This window comes from Ursus arctos, unplaced genomic scaffold, assembly GCF_023065955.2.
Source record: "Ursus arctos isolate Adak ecotype North America unplaced genomic scaffold, UrsArc2.0 scaffold_13, whole genome shotgun sequence".
NCBI classification, from domain to species: domain Eukaryota; kingdom Metazoa; phylum Chordata; class Mammalia; order Carnivora; family Ursidae; genus Ursus; species Ursus arctos.
In genome coordinates, this window is record NW_026622797.1 from 22,541,249 (window position 1) to 22,556,863 (window position 15,615).

The 15,615-nt window shown below is 35.4% G+C and overlaps 1 protein-coding gene across 4 annotated transcripts in view; it reads right to left on the bottom strand.

Moving 5' to 3' along the window:
• Positions 1 to 8,745: 8,745 nt before the first annotated feature.
• VTA1 (vesicle trafficking 1) overlaps positions 8,746 to 15,615 on the bottom strand; it is a 64,094-nt gene continuing 57,224 nt past the window's right edge. For 2 of the 4 annotated variants that reach the window (XM_026504914.4, XM_044386379.3), the window contains 2 exons: positions 15,313 to 15,393; positions 8,746 to 10,096 (listed from right to left, as the gene is read on the bottom strand). In XM_026504914.4, the coding sequence (XP_026360699.1) occupies positions 9,951 to 10,096; positions 15,313 to 15,393 (227 nt within the window). In that variant the 3' untranslated portion in view covers positions 8,746 to 9,950. Of the gene's footprint in view, positions 10,097 to 13,925; positions 15,394 to 15,615 lie in introns of those variants that run through there. The other 2 variants (XM_057311009.1, XM_057311010.1) reach the window with 1 other exon arrangement.

Consider the following 15,615-nt stretch of genomic DNA (forward strand, 5'->3'; position numbering starts at 1 on the left):
CATGGAGGGGTCTTTTGTTTTGTTTTGTTTCTTTTTCTGTCCCAGCTTCGTGATCTTGAGCAAGTGACAGCCTATCTCCTGGGCCTCAAGGCCCTCCTGGGCCTCAACCTTCATAAAATAGAAGGATTGGATTAGATCATTTCCAAGGGCCCTTCCATCTTGAAGAGTTTGTGAATCAAAGAGTTTATGTTACATTACTAAAGTTGGTAACACTTCATTAGGACTGAATTCAAGTTTCCAAGATTATTCCATTTCCCCAAGCAGTTTAAGAATTTAAATGTCTAAGGACTGAGACTTTCCTGAAAAGGTAAATTGTGATGCTATCAAACACACTCGTAAGATTTATTCGTTCTTGTCAAAAGACTCATTTGACGTGACTTGCCATATCTCTAATGCTACTCAGACTCTTTCACACCCGGATGAAAGAGGGGATTAGTTGGTAAGTTCCTCAGAAACCTTTTTATGAGAGCGTGCTCGGAATTTTTCCATAACTTTCTTACAAAAACATAAACATCCTGATAACTTACAGGTGAAGAGACAGTTACAGCAGCAATAACCAACAGCGAGTCTCTGAGCTAGACTTCAGTGACGTTTCCTGTGAATTGTTGAGACTCCATTAACCCCTTACTTTTGTCTTCTAAAGATCTTAAAATATCCACCCTTTGACCTGCTTCCAGTTCCTCTGCCCACCTCACTCTCCCCCCAACCCTGTTCTGTCCTGTCTGCTCCACGTCAGTCTCCTCCGTATGATGAACCGACCCCTCACTCTGATCTCTGAGAGACCCTAGAGCAGGGTGGATGAAGATCGTGAAGAGGACGGGGGCTTATACAAAGTTGGGATCTACAAGTAGATACACTTTCAGCTTCAGAAAGAATAAAAATACTTTATTTCGAAGGATCTAGAATTTACTTGGGATTTATATAGAAGGAAAGGATTTAGACTGGAATCTCTTCCATCTTTACAAGATTGCTGTCTCTCTCACTGGAACAATGTGACTATACTCATTCAAGGTGACTACTGTTTAGCCGGCTTCTCATTATGGCTATTTTGCTATAATTGGAAAAAAGTTATCATGCACTGTTCCACTGCTGTGTTTTTCCCTTTTATGCTTCCCCTTTACCTTAATTACCCACTTCATTTTATTGGAATAAGGTGCAACTCAAATGTCACCATCGCAGGGAAATGTCCTGTTCCAGCTTCCTCAGTTTGGGGGAAAACAAATTATTAAGTTTCAATAGCAATTCATGAATGTTTTCGTTATGGCACTTAAAACTATGCCTCTGGTTATGTTTACTTGTGCACATCTGCGACCTACATAGATTTTAAGCTCCTGAGCAGCTGAGACTTCTAATAAAACTTTGTGCCCTCAGGTTACAATAATAGAAAATAAGTTATCTTATAATTTTTTTTGCTTTTTGTTCCACATAATTCTAAAGAGTATTTTCAAAAGGATTACTATTATCTGATAAATATACATACACATGTATATATGAGATATATATGATATATATGTTATATATATATATAATACACACATATTTAACTTGATTCTTTATGTTATTCTACCGGTAATACTGGGATTTTTCTCAAAAATGATACCAATAAATAATAAATTAATCTGACAGATTTTGCTATAGTGACTTGGAATAAATTTTTTCCCAAGCTGCAGCTGGAAATTTATTCCAAGTCACTACAGCAAAAGCTCTCAGACTAATTCGTTTTGAAAATACTTAGAATACCAGGAGATGTTTATAAACAGTATCTCAAGATGGTATTAAAAAAAGAATCGGTAAGTATATACTCAATATATACACTCATTTATAAATAACTGAACACACCTATTTTAACTCATCATCAAAGAAGGCAGACATGTTTGCAGTCTTCACACATGTAGAAATAAAATCTCCAATCATGAGGAAAACAGGGTCAGCAGATCATTCTCCTATCATCCTATATAAAAGTCACTCTAACTGAAAAAAAAAAAAAAAAAGGAACCCACTGTAACAAGAGAAAAAAAAAAGATGGATTGGTTTTATTCAAAGTCATAAGGACAAATTTTAAGGGTTTAGTATACCAGTCATATTTTCTGACTGTTCTGTCAATTACTGAGATGGGTGTTACTCTGATTATAATTGTAGACTTGTCCTTGCAATTATATTGGTTTTTGGTTCATGTATTTTGCAGTTCTCTTCCTAGGCACATAAACCCTTAGGTTTGTGATGTTCTGTTGATTAATTGACCACTTTATCATTTGAAATGACTTTCTTTATCCCTAGGAATATTCTTTGCTCAGAAATCTTTGTCAGATTTTTGCTCACTGGCAATCTTCACATTGGCAGAAGAAAACTCCCTACCTAAAGGAATAATTATTTTGCCGTCCTGGTCCTTGGTTTCAACTTTATTCAAAGGGATGTACTTACTGAATTCTTGACATATTAACATAACATATTAACAATTCTTGACACAACAATTTTTATCTCACACTACAAAACAGGGGACATTTATTAATTAAATAGGATGGATGTCAGGACTTGAGTTTTGAAAACATAATGTAATGATGCATCTAGTTCAAATAAGAAGTGATTCAAGGACCACAGACCTCAAATTGTGTCTGTAGAAGCCTAAGGATTATTTGGAGACTTGAAGAATCTTAGACCTTCAAAGGATGTTAGATATCCAGCCCTGCCCACTCCTGCTATTTGTGGGAAAACTAATGCTCAGAGGAGGGTCAGGAAGGGCATATTTTCTTAGTTGATAGAACAGACTATGGCAACAAGGGGACCAGAAACCCAGTTTCCTGACTCAGAAAAGAACACTCTTTACATTATGTCACCCTATGACCATGGCTTTATAATCTTCACACTTTTTCTTCAGTTGCTTGTCTTTAGAGCAATGGACAGAAGAAAAGAGTATATACATTGAGAAATAAAAAATTCAAATGAGTTTTGACTTCCCCAAAAGTGTTCAGGTCTCAGGGGCAGCTTCTATATTTTAAACTTCCATTTATTTGTCCATTCACCTATAAAAATAATCTTTCGGTTAGAATTTCCTTAGACACAATAATTATTTTCAACTTCAACATAATCTGGGTATTTTTTTTCCCTGTTTTTAACATGTCCGGGTTTTTTTCTTAAGTAATTGCAATGGCTTGAACATATTAATCTCTGAGTAGGGATAGGCCAAGAACATAGAACATATACCTGCAGAGAACACGTACGTTGTTACTAGGATGTTATTAGTTTATACTAGAAGAATTTTCTGAGCACATCTGATCCACTGTTACCCTTCACAATCTCAACAGATAAAGAACCATGCATTTGAATTAGGAATCAAGACTTTCTGGGTGGTGTGGATGGACTCTATCCAATATCCCAGTATTCTGATGTTGCGTAATGAAGGGCTTTTTAGATAACAATGATTAAATTTCAGAATTTTTCGAGGCAATTTTTATCTCACACTACAATATTAGAGAACAGAGTTTTCTGAACATAATTAACTTTTATTTGATGATTTCCATATAATTTCTTCAGTCCTCACCAAGTCCTTAATTTTACTGGTTAGAGAGACTTAGTCTGCCATCAGGCATCACACAAAGTACTAAGGATTTACAGATTTATATAGCTCTCACCAGGGGTGCCTGGGTGGCTCAGTCAGTAAGCTTGGTGTTCTACTCAGGGCCTGATCCCAGGGTCCTAGCATCGAGCCCCACATCGGGCTCCCTGCTCCGCTGGGAGCCTGCTTCTTCCTCTCCCACTCCCCCTGCTTGTGTTCCCTTTCTCGCTGGCTGTCTCTATGTCAAATAACTCACTCACTCACTCACTCACTCACTCACTCACTCACTCACTCTCACCATTAGGGAGCTTAGCATCTTAATGAAGGGAGATTTGTATAAGTGAAGCTTAGCTTACATGATATATAAAGTGAAGAGGTAAATAGTAATTTTTGTCAAGTTACAGTTAGAGGGGCGTCATTAGTTTTTGACAAAGTATAGAAGCGTGGTACAACAGACACACCTAAATATCCTTCTTCCTTCTTTAAGGGACTTTGACTCTCCCCCATAGTGCAACACAAGTATCACAGCTGAGGGGCCAAGAAGACAAAAATAATTCTATGGGCTACCAATGAACCAAGCAATCTGTATGGTCCAGGGCATATTTGAGGGGATCAAAGCCTTCAGAGATACATAGATAAAGATCATTTTTACAAGTGGCAAATTGAGCCACAGATTTTGGAGGAAATTGAGAACTGAAATCATACTTTCCATCACTTTCAAAACGAAAATGTCAATTCTCTGGCAGGACTATTGGTGCTTTCATCCTCTTGCCTTCTGTCTTAGTCAGCTTGGGCTGCCATCACAAAATACCACAGATGGCTTCGGCAAGGGAGATTTATTTTCTCACAGTTTTGGAGGCTAGACGCCCGAGATCAAGGTGCTGCCAGGGTTGGGTTCTGGTGAGGCCTCTCTTTCCTGGCTTGTAGATGGCTGCCTTCTTGCTGTGTCCTCACATGACCTCTTTGTGTGCTTGGGGAGAGAGAAGGAGAAAGAGAGACAGAGAGAGAGCTTTAGTGTCTCTTCTCTTCTCACAAGGAGACCAGTCTATGGGATCTGGGCCCCATTGCTCACTTCGTCTTACTTACTTCCCGAAAGGCCGCATCTCCAAATACAGCCACGTCAGGGGTAGGGCTTTAAGGTAGGAAGTTTGGCAGGACATAGTTCAGTGCTTAACACCTCTCCACCTGTGTGATCTCACATTTACAACTCCTGTTCTTCATAGGCTTTCTGCCATAGCAACACTAAATTCTTCAAATTCCCCTAATTTTCTACATATTTTTTCCCTCATACTACTGTGCATACTTTATTTTTGCTCACTTCTCCCTGCTCATCTGCCAGGCAAACACACAGTTCAAACTCTTCTTCAAGGTCTTCCCTGACTTTTCCCAGGAAAAATTACTGTGTCTTTTATATACCCGCCAATAATACAGCATTAGCATGTCAAGTTTAATTGACCATGGACACTGAATGCATATTAATATTTTAAAAATATTTTTACAAGATCTCCTAATATTGCTGAACTATGAAGCTAGTTCTTCAGGAAGTTCTATCGTAAGTTATTTTTATACAATCATCTCTTTCCCCGTCCAAACTTCAAGGGATTTCTGAAAGAACAGGTGCTCTTGCCTCAGATTTTCAAATAGAAGTTTGAGGAAATAACTAATTATAAAGATTATTGTTAATTTTACATTGACATTCATATCCCAATCTGATTTCCTGAAGGTAAAGTCTAATGTATTTTTAAAATACAAACTTAAGATAAACACTGCATATTTGAAATAAAAATAGTAATGTTATTTAAAATAAAAAGGAAAGAATGGGAAATTCAGGTCTCCCTAGCAATGTGGGACACCCTCTCCAAGATGATATATTAATCCATTGCACCATTCAAAACCCACTTATTTTCTCTCCGGACTCAGTCCATTTACTGCCAGGTCATCGGCTCCAGACTGTGTGTTCATGTTCTTTATTCACTGCTTCGCACCTACAGTTAATTGGGACACATTGCCTAGATAACAGAAAAATCTAGCTGACACACCTGCCACTAGTAATAGGGATCGTGACCTTGATTGTGACCCATGACCTTGATAATGAGGCGTTTACTTAGAACATCTGACTACACTCACAATAATTTAACTGGTGACTTACCTATATGGGATAATACACATTGTATGAAACAGGTAGCCCGAGCTTAGAAACTTTCAGTATTAGCTGTACAGCTTCAGGCACATTGATTATCTGGTGGCTCAGTTTCCTCACCTATAAAACAGGGACAAAGACAGGACCCACCTCTCAGGATCACTGGCAGGATTAAATGAATTAATACATGTAAAATACTTAGAACACTGCCTGGTACTTAGTGGGCACCTAAATGTTAGCTATTATCTTTACTATTATTAAAGTATTGCTTACTGGAAATTAGTCCCACTTAAATACAGTCCAAGTGAATGAGCTTTTGGTCTCAGAATTCCATACAGACATCAGAGAATACAATCAACCAGGTAAGCATACCTCTATACGAGGGATGTCTTACAATTTTGTATCTCTTTTAAGAACAGAACTTTTCTACTGGTGGAGCTTTACTTACGGTCCAAAGTAGATGATCTGATCCAATTGCTGTGATACATAACATGAGTAAAGTTAAAAAATAAAATGGGGAGGGGTAGGGGAAGCTGTGCAGATAACCAAAACTCCTCAACCCCTAGTCAGTTATAGTTCTTTCAGAGTTGAAGACATCTATTAACAACACTGCTATTAGGGAGCAAGTTTCTTTAGAAAGAATAGCATATAACCTAATTTTAATGCATATACAGTAACCTCAAATTTCTAGAAGTACAAGTTATGTATATATATAGAGAGAGAGCAAAAGAGAGATCAATTCATATGAATACCGTAGGCTGTTAACTTTCAAGACCTGTAACTGGGGTCTTTTTCTTGGTGTAATCTCGAAGCCTGTATGCTTCCTTGGCCATGCTAACCAGGGGAACTGTCCTTGGCTTCTAGCTCCAGTTTTGCAGTGATTTGGTGAGATGTCTGTGACAATCAGTGTAGATAGAACTTTATCTTATTTTTTCTTCCCCCTCTGTCTGCACTGGCAAAACAATGTTATCAAGTAGTTTTACTCAGGATGGTCACAAGAACCTGGGAACATTGTACTTCAGCCTAAATGTTAGAATTCAGCAACGATATATCCCTACTGCAATTAACCACCACTTATTCTTTCCAGGCGTTCAGGTTAAAGACTTGGGAGTCAATTTTCACTCCTCCTATGCTCATACCTCATATCCAGTTTATCGGAAATACTGTGTCTCTACTTAAAAAACAGCCAGAAACCAACAACATCCTATTACTTCCACCACTACCCCTGGGGTAAGCCACTGTATCTCACCTTCCTTATTGCAATACTCTTGTAACTGGTCTCCCGGCTTCCACTCTTACCCGCTTTACAGCACAGTAGCCAGTATGATCCTTTTAAAAGTTAAGTCACAATCAGGCCACTCTTCTGTTCAAATCCTCTCTACAGATCCCTGTCTTATTCAGAATAAAAATCAGGTCTCTTACAAAAAGCCATCATATGGTCCTAAGCCTGTGGCTCCCTTCACCAGCCTTCCTCACTTTACCTTCTGACCTCTTCTGTCTACCTCCCTCTGCCAGGAATGCTCTTCCTCCCTCTTCCTTCTTCATGCAGTCACCTCAGTGAGGCCCATCCTGGCTATCTTACTTAAATATGCATGTCTACACACACCTAAGCATTTCTTATCCAACTCTAGTTTTCCCCATTGAATTTATCACTAATACAGAAACTCCTTAAGTATGATCCCCAGAACCTTCTGGCAAGTACCTAGGTGATGCTAATGCTGGGGGTCCAGGAACCACACTTTGGGAACCATTGCTTCAGGAGAATCTTTTCTCCCAGATTCTCATCCTTTGTGATTTGGGTAGGGCTAAATTACTCAAACTTCAGGGACCACCAGACTACCTAAAGTGTCTCTTAACTCAGAATGACAAGCCCCACCCTTACAGTTTTTTTCTGATTGGGTAGGACTGGGGCAAGAGCTTGCAATTTGCATTTCTAACAATTACCCTTTGAAAAGCACTGGTTGAATATAATGATACATTTTTTACTAAGTTTCCCTGTTTCCTTTCTGTAAGAATATAAACTCTATGAGACAGGAATTTTTTCCTTATCTTCTGTTGTGTTCTCATGCAAAGGACAAAGCAGGTACATAGCAGCTGCTCGATAAATACATGCTGAATGACTAAAAATTGCTTATCCTAGTGGTACATCAAAAAATTTCTAACTGTATCTTGCCAGAATGTGTATGAATACAAAGCTAAAAATACTTAAAGTTTAATCCTCTCAGGCAAGAAAGCATTTTAAAGCAACAGGACACAGAGACAACTGGGATTTCCTGATATTTGGGAGATAAATTATTAATAATTGACATTATTATCTTAACATTAAGGTTAGTAACAATAAGCATTTGTGGTCTGCCACCAGCACTTCATGTAAAGTATCTTATAACAAATTCTGAGGAAGCTAGCGATGTTGCTTCTGTTTTATAGATAAGTGCTGGTTACACCACAGCCCACTTATCAGTGAACTCCAGGGTTTCCACATTATCTTTTCCCCCCAATGTGCTCTCCCAATTGGGAGCAACAAAGGAGGGTGTGAAATGGGAGGTGAGAGTTTTCTCTCTAGTGTCCAGACATGTTAGGATCTGAATAAAACTTGCTGGATTTATTTACCTCTTGTAACACTAAAGATCATCCTAGACTCTCTTCTATAATAAAAGTCTAGAGGAATGCATTAGAGCACTGGAGTTCTAGATGCAAATGTTGAACTCTACAGATGTTATAGGAATTTAGTTGTGAAAGATATGAACACATTTTTCAGGAGGCATGGTTTGTGGGGCTTGTATTTGCAATACCTTAGAATAGTTTACTCTGTCTGAATGTTCATTCTATCAAACCCTATGCAATAGCGTTAACACTTAGGCAAAGAAAAATTAAAAGACAAATGATGATGAGTTAATGACTCTTTTTTTTTTTTTTTTCAAAGAGACTGTTAGAACAGCGGTCAGCAAACTTTTTCTGAAAGGGCCAAATAATAAATACTTTAGATTTGCAGGCCATCTAATTCTGCAGTCAGGGAAAGCAAACACAGATTAAACATAAATGATGGGTATGGTTTTGTTTCAGTTGAACTTTATTTACACAACAGGTGGTCTGCCCACTGACTATACAGTTTGTGGACCCCTATGTTAAATGACTCCCATCTCAGTGGGATGAACGAAATGGACCAGATAAATTCCAGGTAAATTTGGCAAATTTACCTCTTTCCTTTTAAAAACTGTTTTTTTTACTATAGAAATTCCTGTACTAAACATAATGCCTTAAAAAAATGACAAACTGTAGCATGCAAATTAAAACACATCTGGCTCTGTAATAAGCTGAACGAGTTAAAAGAATCCTTGTATTTATTTTTTACACAGCACAAACGCCAGGTGACACACAGGAAGTCCATAATTTCCCACAAAACTTATAAACTTAACAACTGAGATTCTAAATTCTTATAATCTTCTGCATCGTTCCTAGCTATATACCGTATGGAATCCATTCCACAGCAGCAGAGGAGAACCTTAACTTTAAGCACCAAGTTTCCAGGCATTACTACAAGTATCTTTTTTTCATTCCCTAGTACATGCAGTCAAACTGCCTATGAATAAATACCAATTCACTTTAAGCTTCAATGGAGAAGGGAAACAAATATTATTCTTAAGTCTAAAAGTGATTCCACCTCTTTTCCTTGTGTTTTCTTCCACAAATATTTTAACTTTTAATGTAGTTAAATTAAACATGAACATAAATTGAATTCTGAACATAATCCCTTTCAGATTCACCTAACAGTTTACGATGTTCGTATTTGTTTTATAAACCCAGAGGAAAACAAAAACATGATCTCTAGTATATTCTGGCAATTTTTATTAAAGGTTAAATTTAGAATTTTATAGCAAAGTAATATAGTCTGTGTGTCCAAATTATGATTTCAAAAATCCTTAATTTATGTATATTAAGATATAGTGTAAACCCCAATACATTTTATAGAAGCATGTTTTCGTTTTCTGAAGCAGGATTCAATGGGCATTTTTAGGATTTTGCTCACATCAGCCCTATGTACCCGGAGATTACTGGATCCACTAAATGGACAATGAAAACTGGCTGAGGCTGCTGCTGAATGCTTCAACAGGAATCTGATACACAGACACAGATTTCATTGTTATAGTCAATGCAACTGAAGTCTTCCTTAAAACTGTGCTCCTGATAGGCTGAAGAGAGAGTAATGGACTGTTAGTTCTTTAAGCCAAAAATGCATGGATCTGCTGTACAAAGGCTTCATTCTCTGCCTGTAGTTAGTAACTTCAGGGCCTTCTGTAGATTCTGCACAGCAGTGCTGACATCTTCATACTGCAAAGCACTGCCAGCGTATTTGCAGTATTTCTGGGCTCTAGCAAAGTCCTCTGGTGTTAAACGGATATCCCCTAGAAGAAAAACAGAGTAAGATTTGTAGGAATCTAAAAAGTGTTCTGTTACGTTAGGTAAATGCTTACATTTCAGATTACAGAAAATATTTAAGGTTATATAAAAACATGAAGGTTTTTTTTCAACCCTAGGTGTAAATATTTAACTAAGTATTTCCATGCTTTTCACCTTTTTTCTTACAAACATAAACCATACATATGCCAATACTAATAACTTATATAAAAAGATTTTTCTTCCAGAAGTAATAAACTAGAAGCCTTTATATTTTGATAAATTAATTGCAAAAAAATTATGTTCTGTGTAAAAAAAGGACAGCAGCTTTGGTGTTTATACTAGAAATGCTGAGCCTCTCTCTTCATGGAACAATACACACAGACTAAACCATTCAACCCTCATTTGAGCTAGAATATAAATAAAATTCTCAATGAAAAAATAAATAACATTATTGAAAAAAATTATATAAGTCATTTAACTTTTTTAGCCTGAAAATGTTTTTTGTGCCATCCATACAAAAATCTCTACAGTTTAATTATCATTAAATTACAAAATTAAACATATGAACAACCTTTAAATTATGTCCAAAATTTATTCTCATCAAGTTTTCCAGTTACACATATGATTAATATGGGTAGAACACAACTAAATAATCTGGGTAAAACCAAAAAGACAATTAAAAACTTCACTTAATCTAAGATTTGAATATATATTTCTAAAGATGAAATTAAAAACTGACTTTGTGTCGACTTTTGAAATACCATTTTCTTTAGAATTTTTTATAATATTAAGAACTGATCAGAAGGCGGGGGCACAGAATGTAACAAACAAATAATATATTTCAAATTCTGTTTACAAATGAACAGATAATATATCTCAATTCTGTTTATAAGCATGAACTTATAAACACACTACCTTTGTTTAGTTGCTTTTAATTTTGCTATATATATGTATGCATACACACACACATACACACACACACACACACACACACACACATACGGCATATAATTAAAACTTTGATATTACTTAGGTAAGGACTTCAAAGTAGGTAGTGACTCTAGGTACCCAGATACTAAGTTCTGATCCAAATCATTATTTTCTAAAATTTTCAAGAGTTCTGAAACAATGTATCCTAAAGTTTCTAGGCCAATGCCAGGCACCCGTAAGTACTGAGTAACTTTGATTAATGAATATAAAAATGCTGTCCGTACATTGTTTCCTATATTTTAAAATAAAGTTCTTACAGAATTAAACATTAATGAAATTTCAGATTTTAAAATAACACACAGACCTACATATAGTAATTAGTCCAGTGTGTTACATACAAAGTCTTCAAAAATTTGTTGAATATTATTAAAGTTCACAATGGTTGGTCTTTAATGTGAATAAGAGATTATACATTCCAATTTCGACAGACCTTGTTTCAATTTTCTTGAATTTCAGTCTTGCTTAGAAAGCAAAAAATACAAATCAATAAACTAGTAAAATGCAATTACAGATATATAAAAAAGTTTTTCCACATATCTTTTAGTATTTTAGTGCCTTGGCATTTGTTACAAACACATTAAACCTAAAAAACAATTATCTTGCAGTTGTTCTGTTGACAATTTAGTCAGAACACTTTAGGTTGTATTTTTCTTCTTGAAAATACCTACTAGATTCTTCAATGGTTTTTCCAAGAAAGTAAGAGGTTCTAGCCATCTAAAGCTATATATCCTATCTAGGTGGGGGAGACACCTTTGAAAATTGAGTTTACCCCACTACTCATTTCATGCTTTAGTAGCCTGTCCTCTTATCTCAGGGCAATCTTTAAATACGTAGGGCAACCATCCAGAATTTATTGGACCTGCTGGAAGAAAGCCCCAATGCTCAGAACTAATCTTATTTTTATAGCATTAGCCTTAGCGATGTTTTCCTGATGTATCACTTATTTATTAATGAGATGTATGTAGTGGCAAGAACTCCATTACTATTTTAGTTTTTATAAATGAAACTTATCCACCAAAGATAGAACTATTTTAAAACACATTATATTGCACTTTTCATGAAATAACAATTTCAATATTCAGAAAATGTGAATGAAAATATTTTAACAGAAAAATATCATTACAGATATGTAATATATATACGGCTTATAAACATGTATGAAATTGTATAACTATCATATAAAACATAACTAGATAATAACCAACTTACAGACTCAGATACAAAATGTAACTTATAGATTTAAATAGAGATGCTAGACTTATTAACTGAAAATATAAAGAACTTAAAAAGCCATGTCAAATAGTTACTTTTGCTATTTTGTAATACTTCAGGCTTCCCTTCATTTCACAAATATCGTTTAAGAGTCATTAATAATAAAACATATGATTAAAATTTTTAATTAAATAAAAAGAAAATCTGCCGAATTGTGATTCTTTTTTTCAATTTTTATTTTGTTATATTAGTTACCATACAGTATATCCAATTGTGATTCTTTTAACTTAGCATTTGAAAACTAGATAAAGCAGAAAATACATAAAAGAAGAGAACAGGAAGAGAACAATTACTCAATTTCAGTATCTGATGTTATATACAAAATAGTAAATACTGCTTAGTGTACCCAAATAAAAAAGCTTTTGAAGGATTAAAGAGGTTGTCTAATAGAGTATCTCTGAACTCTATGCTTAATATGTTGCCGATGGCTTCAGACAAGACCGTCCTTATCCCAGGGCTGGCAGAAGACAGCCAAAGTGATTAGTCAAGTTCCCTACTACAGCGGCAAGAGCCTGGGTCAGCACTGGATCAAAGATAACATTTTTGGTATTAAGAGAAATCCCTGCAAACTCAGTTGATTAAGTATCCATTCCTAAGGCTGATTTATCTAACGTCATGATAGACCATAGAATACTTAACTGTAAAAATTTCCAAAATGGGTCTTTAGAGACTCTTTCCTACTTACCTAGGTGATTTTAGAAATTCATGTCAGGGACCTTGAATAATCTGATCCTAGTGTACTCTATTATCCTCTGATTTGAATGGAAAGCATGGGCAGAATCATAAGGGGAACCATCTGATACGCAAAATCTTGCGTAAATCTTGAGGGTAAAAATAAAGCTCAGTACCGAAGCCTTATAACCAAGCATTGCCAAGATATGTTCCTTAGAGATGGCAATACTAGAATGATTAGAGGTAGAATTTGATTAGGTCAGGCACTGTGCTAAATACTTTTCAGATATTCCATTTAATTCTCAAAAATATTCATGAGGTAAGTGGTTATTCAGACTCTAATACTATATAGAAATACATAAGTTAAAAAAGGAAATGTTCTGCTTCAAATACCTACCATCTTTCTGATTCCATTCTCTCTTCCACAGTTAGCCACAAATTCACTACAGAAATGTTTAATATATTAATACTAACACACATAAACTATGTGTATTAAACGTGATAAGTACTAAGGACTAAAGAGAAAAATGTAGCAAGAAAGTGGTGCAGGGAGTATTCATTAGAGGTGGTGGTGAAGACAGTGATGGTTATAAAACTAATTTTGGTCTGAGTATTATCTAGAATTTTTCTATGTACTTAAACACATACATACATGCAGGAAGATAGTTTTAATATTTTTTTCCTAAATAGGGTCATATTACATATAATGTTCTGCACTGGTTTTTTGTTTTTTTTTTTTACTTTTAATATGCTTAGGAGATCTTTTCATGTCAGAGTTGCTATATATATATATATATATATATATATATTTTTTTTTTTTTTTTAAATATCTGCTCAGTATCCCATGAGACGACTGAACCATAATATCCCATTAATAAGCACTTAAAAGATTTTCTACTATTTTGATGATGTTGAAATAAAATATCCTTATAAATTTTTGTGCCCATGTCTGAGTATTTAAGACAGATTCCTAAAAGTGGAATATAGCAGGTTCAAAAAAATTACACTTGCAATTCTGAGAGTGACATAATGCTGCTGAAAACACTTTACTCATGTACATTTTCCACTAACAGCATGCGAGAGTCATTCCTTAGGTCTTCAATGACACTATAGATTATTGATCTTTTAAAATATTTTTTATCTATTGACATAAACCAAACTCATTCTAATTCTCAATTTCCCTGATTATTAACATGGTTGGGAAAGCTTTCATGTGTTCACTGCATATGTGCATCACCTATCATATTTTCTGCCTGTTTTTTTCTACCAAGTTGAGTTTCAGTTATTCATTTGTAGGAGCTCTTTATATATGCTCTGGACATTACTTCTTTATTTTTAAATTTCAATTTCCTCCTCTAACAATGTAATGGGGAAGAAGGAGTCTTCTGTGGTATGAATTCATCACTTTTCATTAGTCAAACCTATTAAGACACAGCTAAATCAGATACAAGTATTGAGAGATAGTATCTAATATATATTTTTTTCTCATAACCAGTTGTTATGAGAAAACCCCAAGATCATGACCCCAGATGAAGTCAGACACTTAACTGACTGAGCCACCCAGGTGCCTCCTGAATAACCAATTGTTCTAACATCACTTTCGAATATATATTCTTGCCACACTGATCCAAATGCCATCTTCATCATAATTTAATTCCTATAATGTGTGGTCTAATTTCCAGAGTCCCTATTCTGTTTCATTGATCTATCTACTTCAGATATTTTCACATCAGATTTTAGACGGAGCTTTTAAAATTGGGTGGGACTCCAGAGGGGAGTCTGGAAACCAAGTTTAACAGAGGAATATAGTATTCATTGGGCAGGTTATCTGGTCTGTCTACTAACACAAATATTTTCCACTATGTTCTTGGGTAATTTGCCAGTTTATTACAGGTTCCCTTTTGTTTTTGTTTTCAACTGTGGTCAGTTCCTCTTTTTGGATAATCTAATAATTTAGTATAGATAAGGAAGATCATAATCACAAGACATGGGAATTTTGAACTAAAGTAATCTAGTATCACCTTTCGTGATAGCTCTGGCTATAAGTTTGTGCCACTATATCCAGCAGTATACAAAAAAAGGAACTGTAAAAAAAGGGGGAAGATGCCTTCAAATTTAGATATTTTTGATAATATGAAACAATCTTGGTTCACTGGAGAACCTAGCGAACAAAGACATTGAAAGAAATGTGTAAACATTCCAATATATAATACTCTTAAGGTACAATCAGAAAACACCACCCAAAACAGAGATACAATATATCTCAAAAAACAGTAGGCTGACTTACCCTGGGAAACTGTACTGAAAAGTGCAGGATCAATAGCCGGAATAGTCTGTGGAGTGGGCTGGATAGTATTACTTGCTACACCTGCATCAGAAAACCACAAATGGATATAAAAGTTATGCCTCTTAATTATATACTAGGAAAATATTTGACGAATCATGAAAGAATTTCATTTCTTAATTATTTTTTTGAAATCTTAATGAATTGCAATTTGACATACTTATATGATGTTGGAGGCTGGTATAGAGAATATGCAGGAAAATATATTCTGAGTGTTTACATTCACACATGTCTAGTGCAGATGGT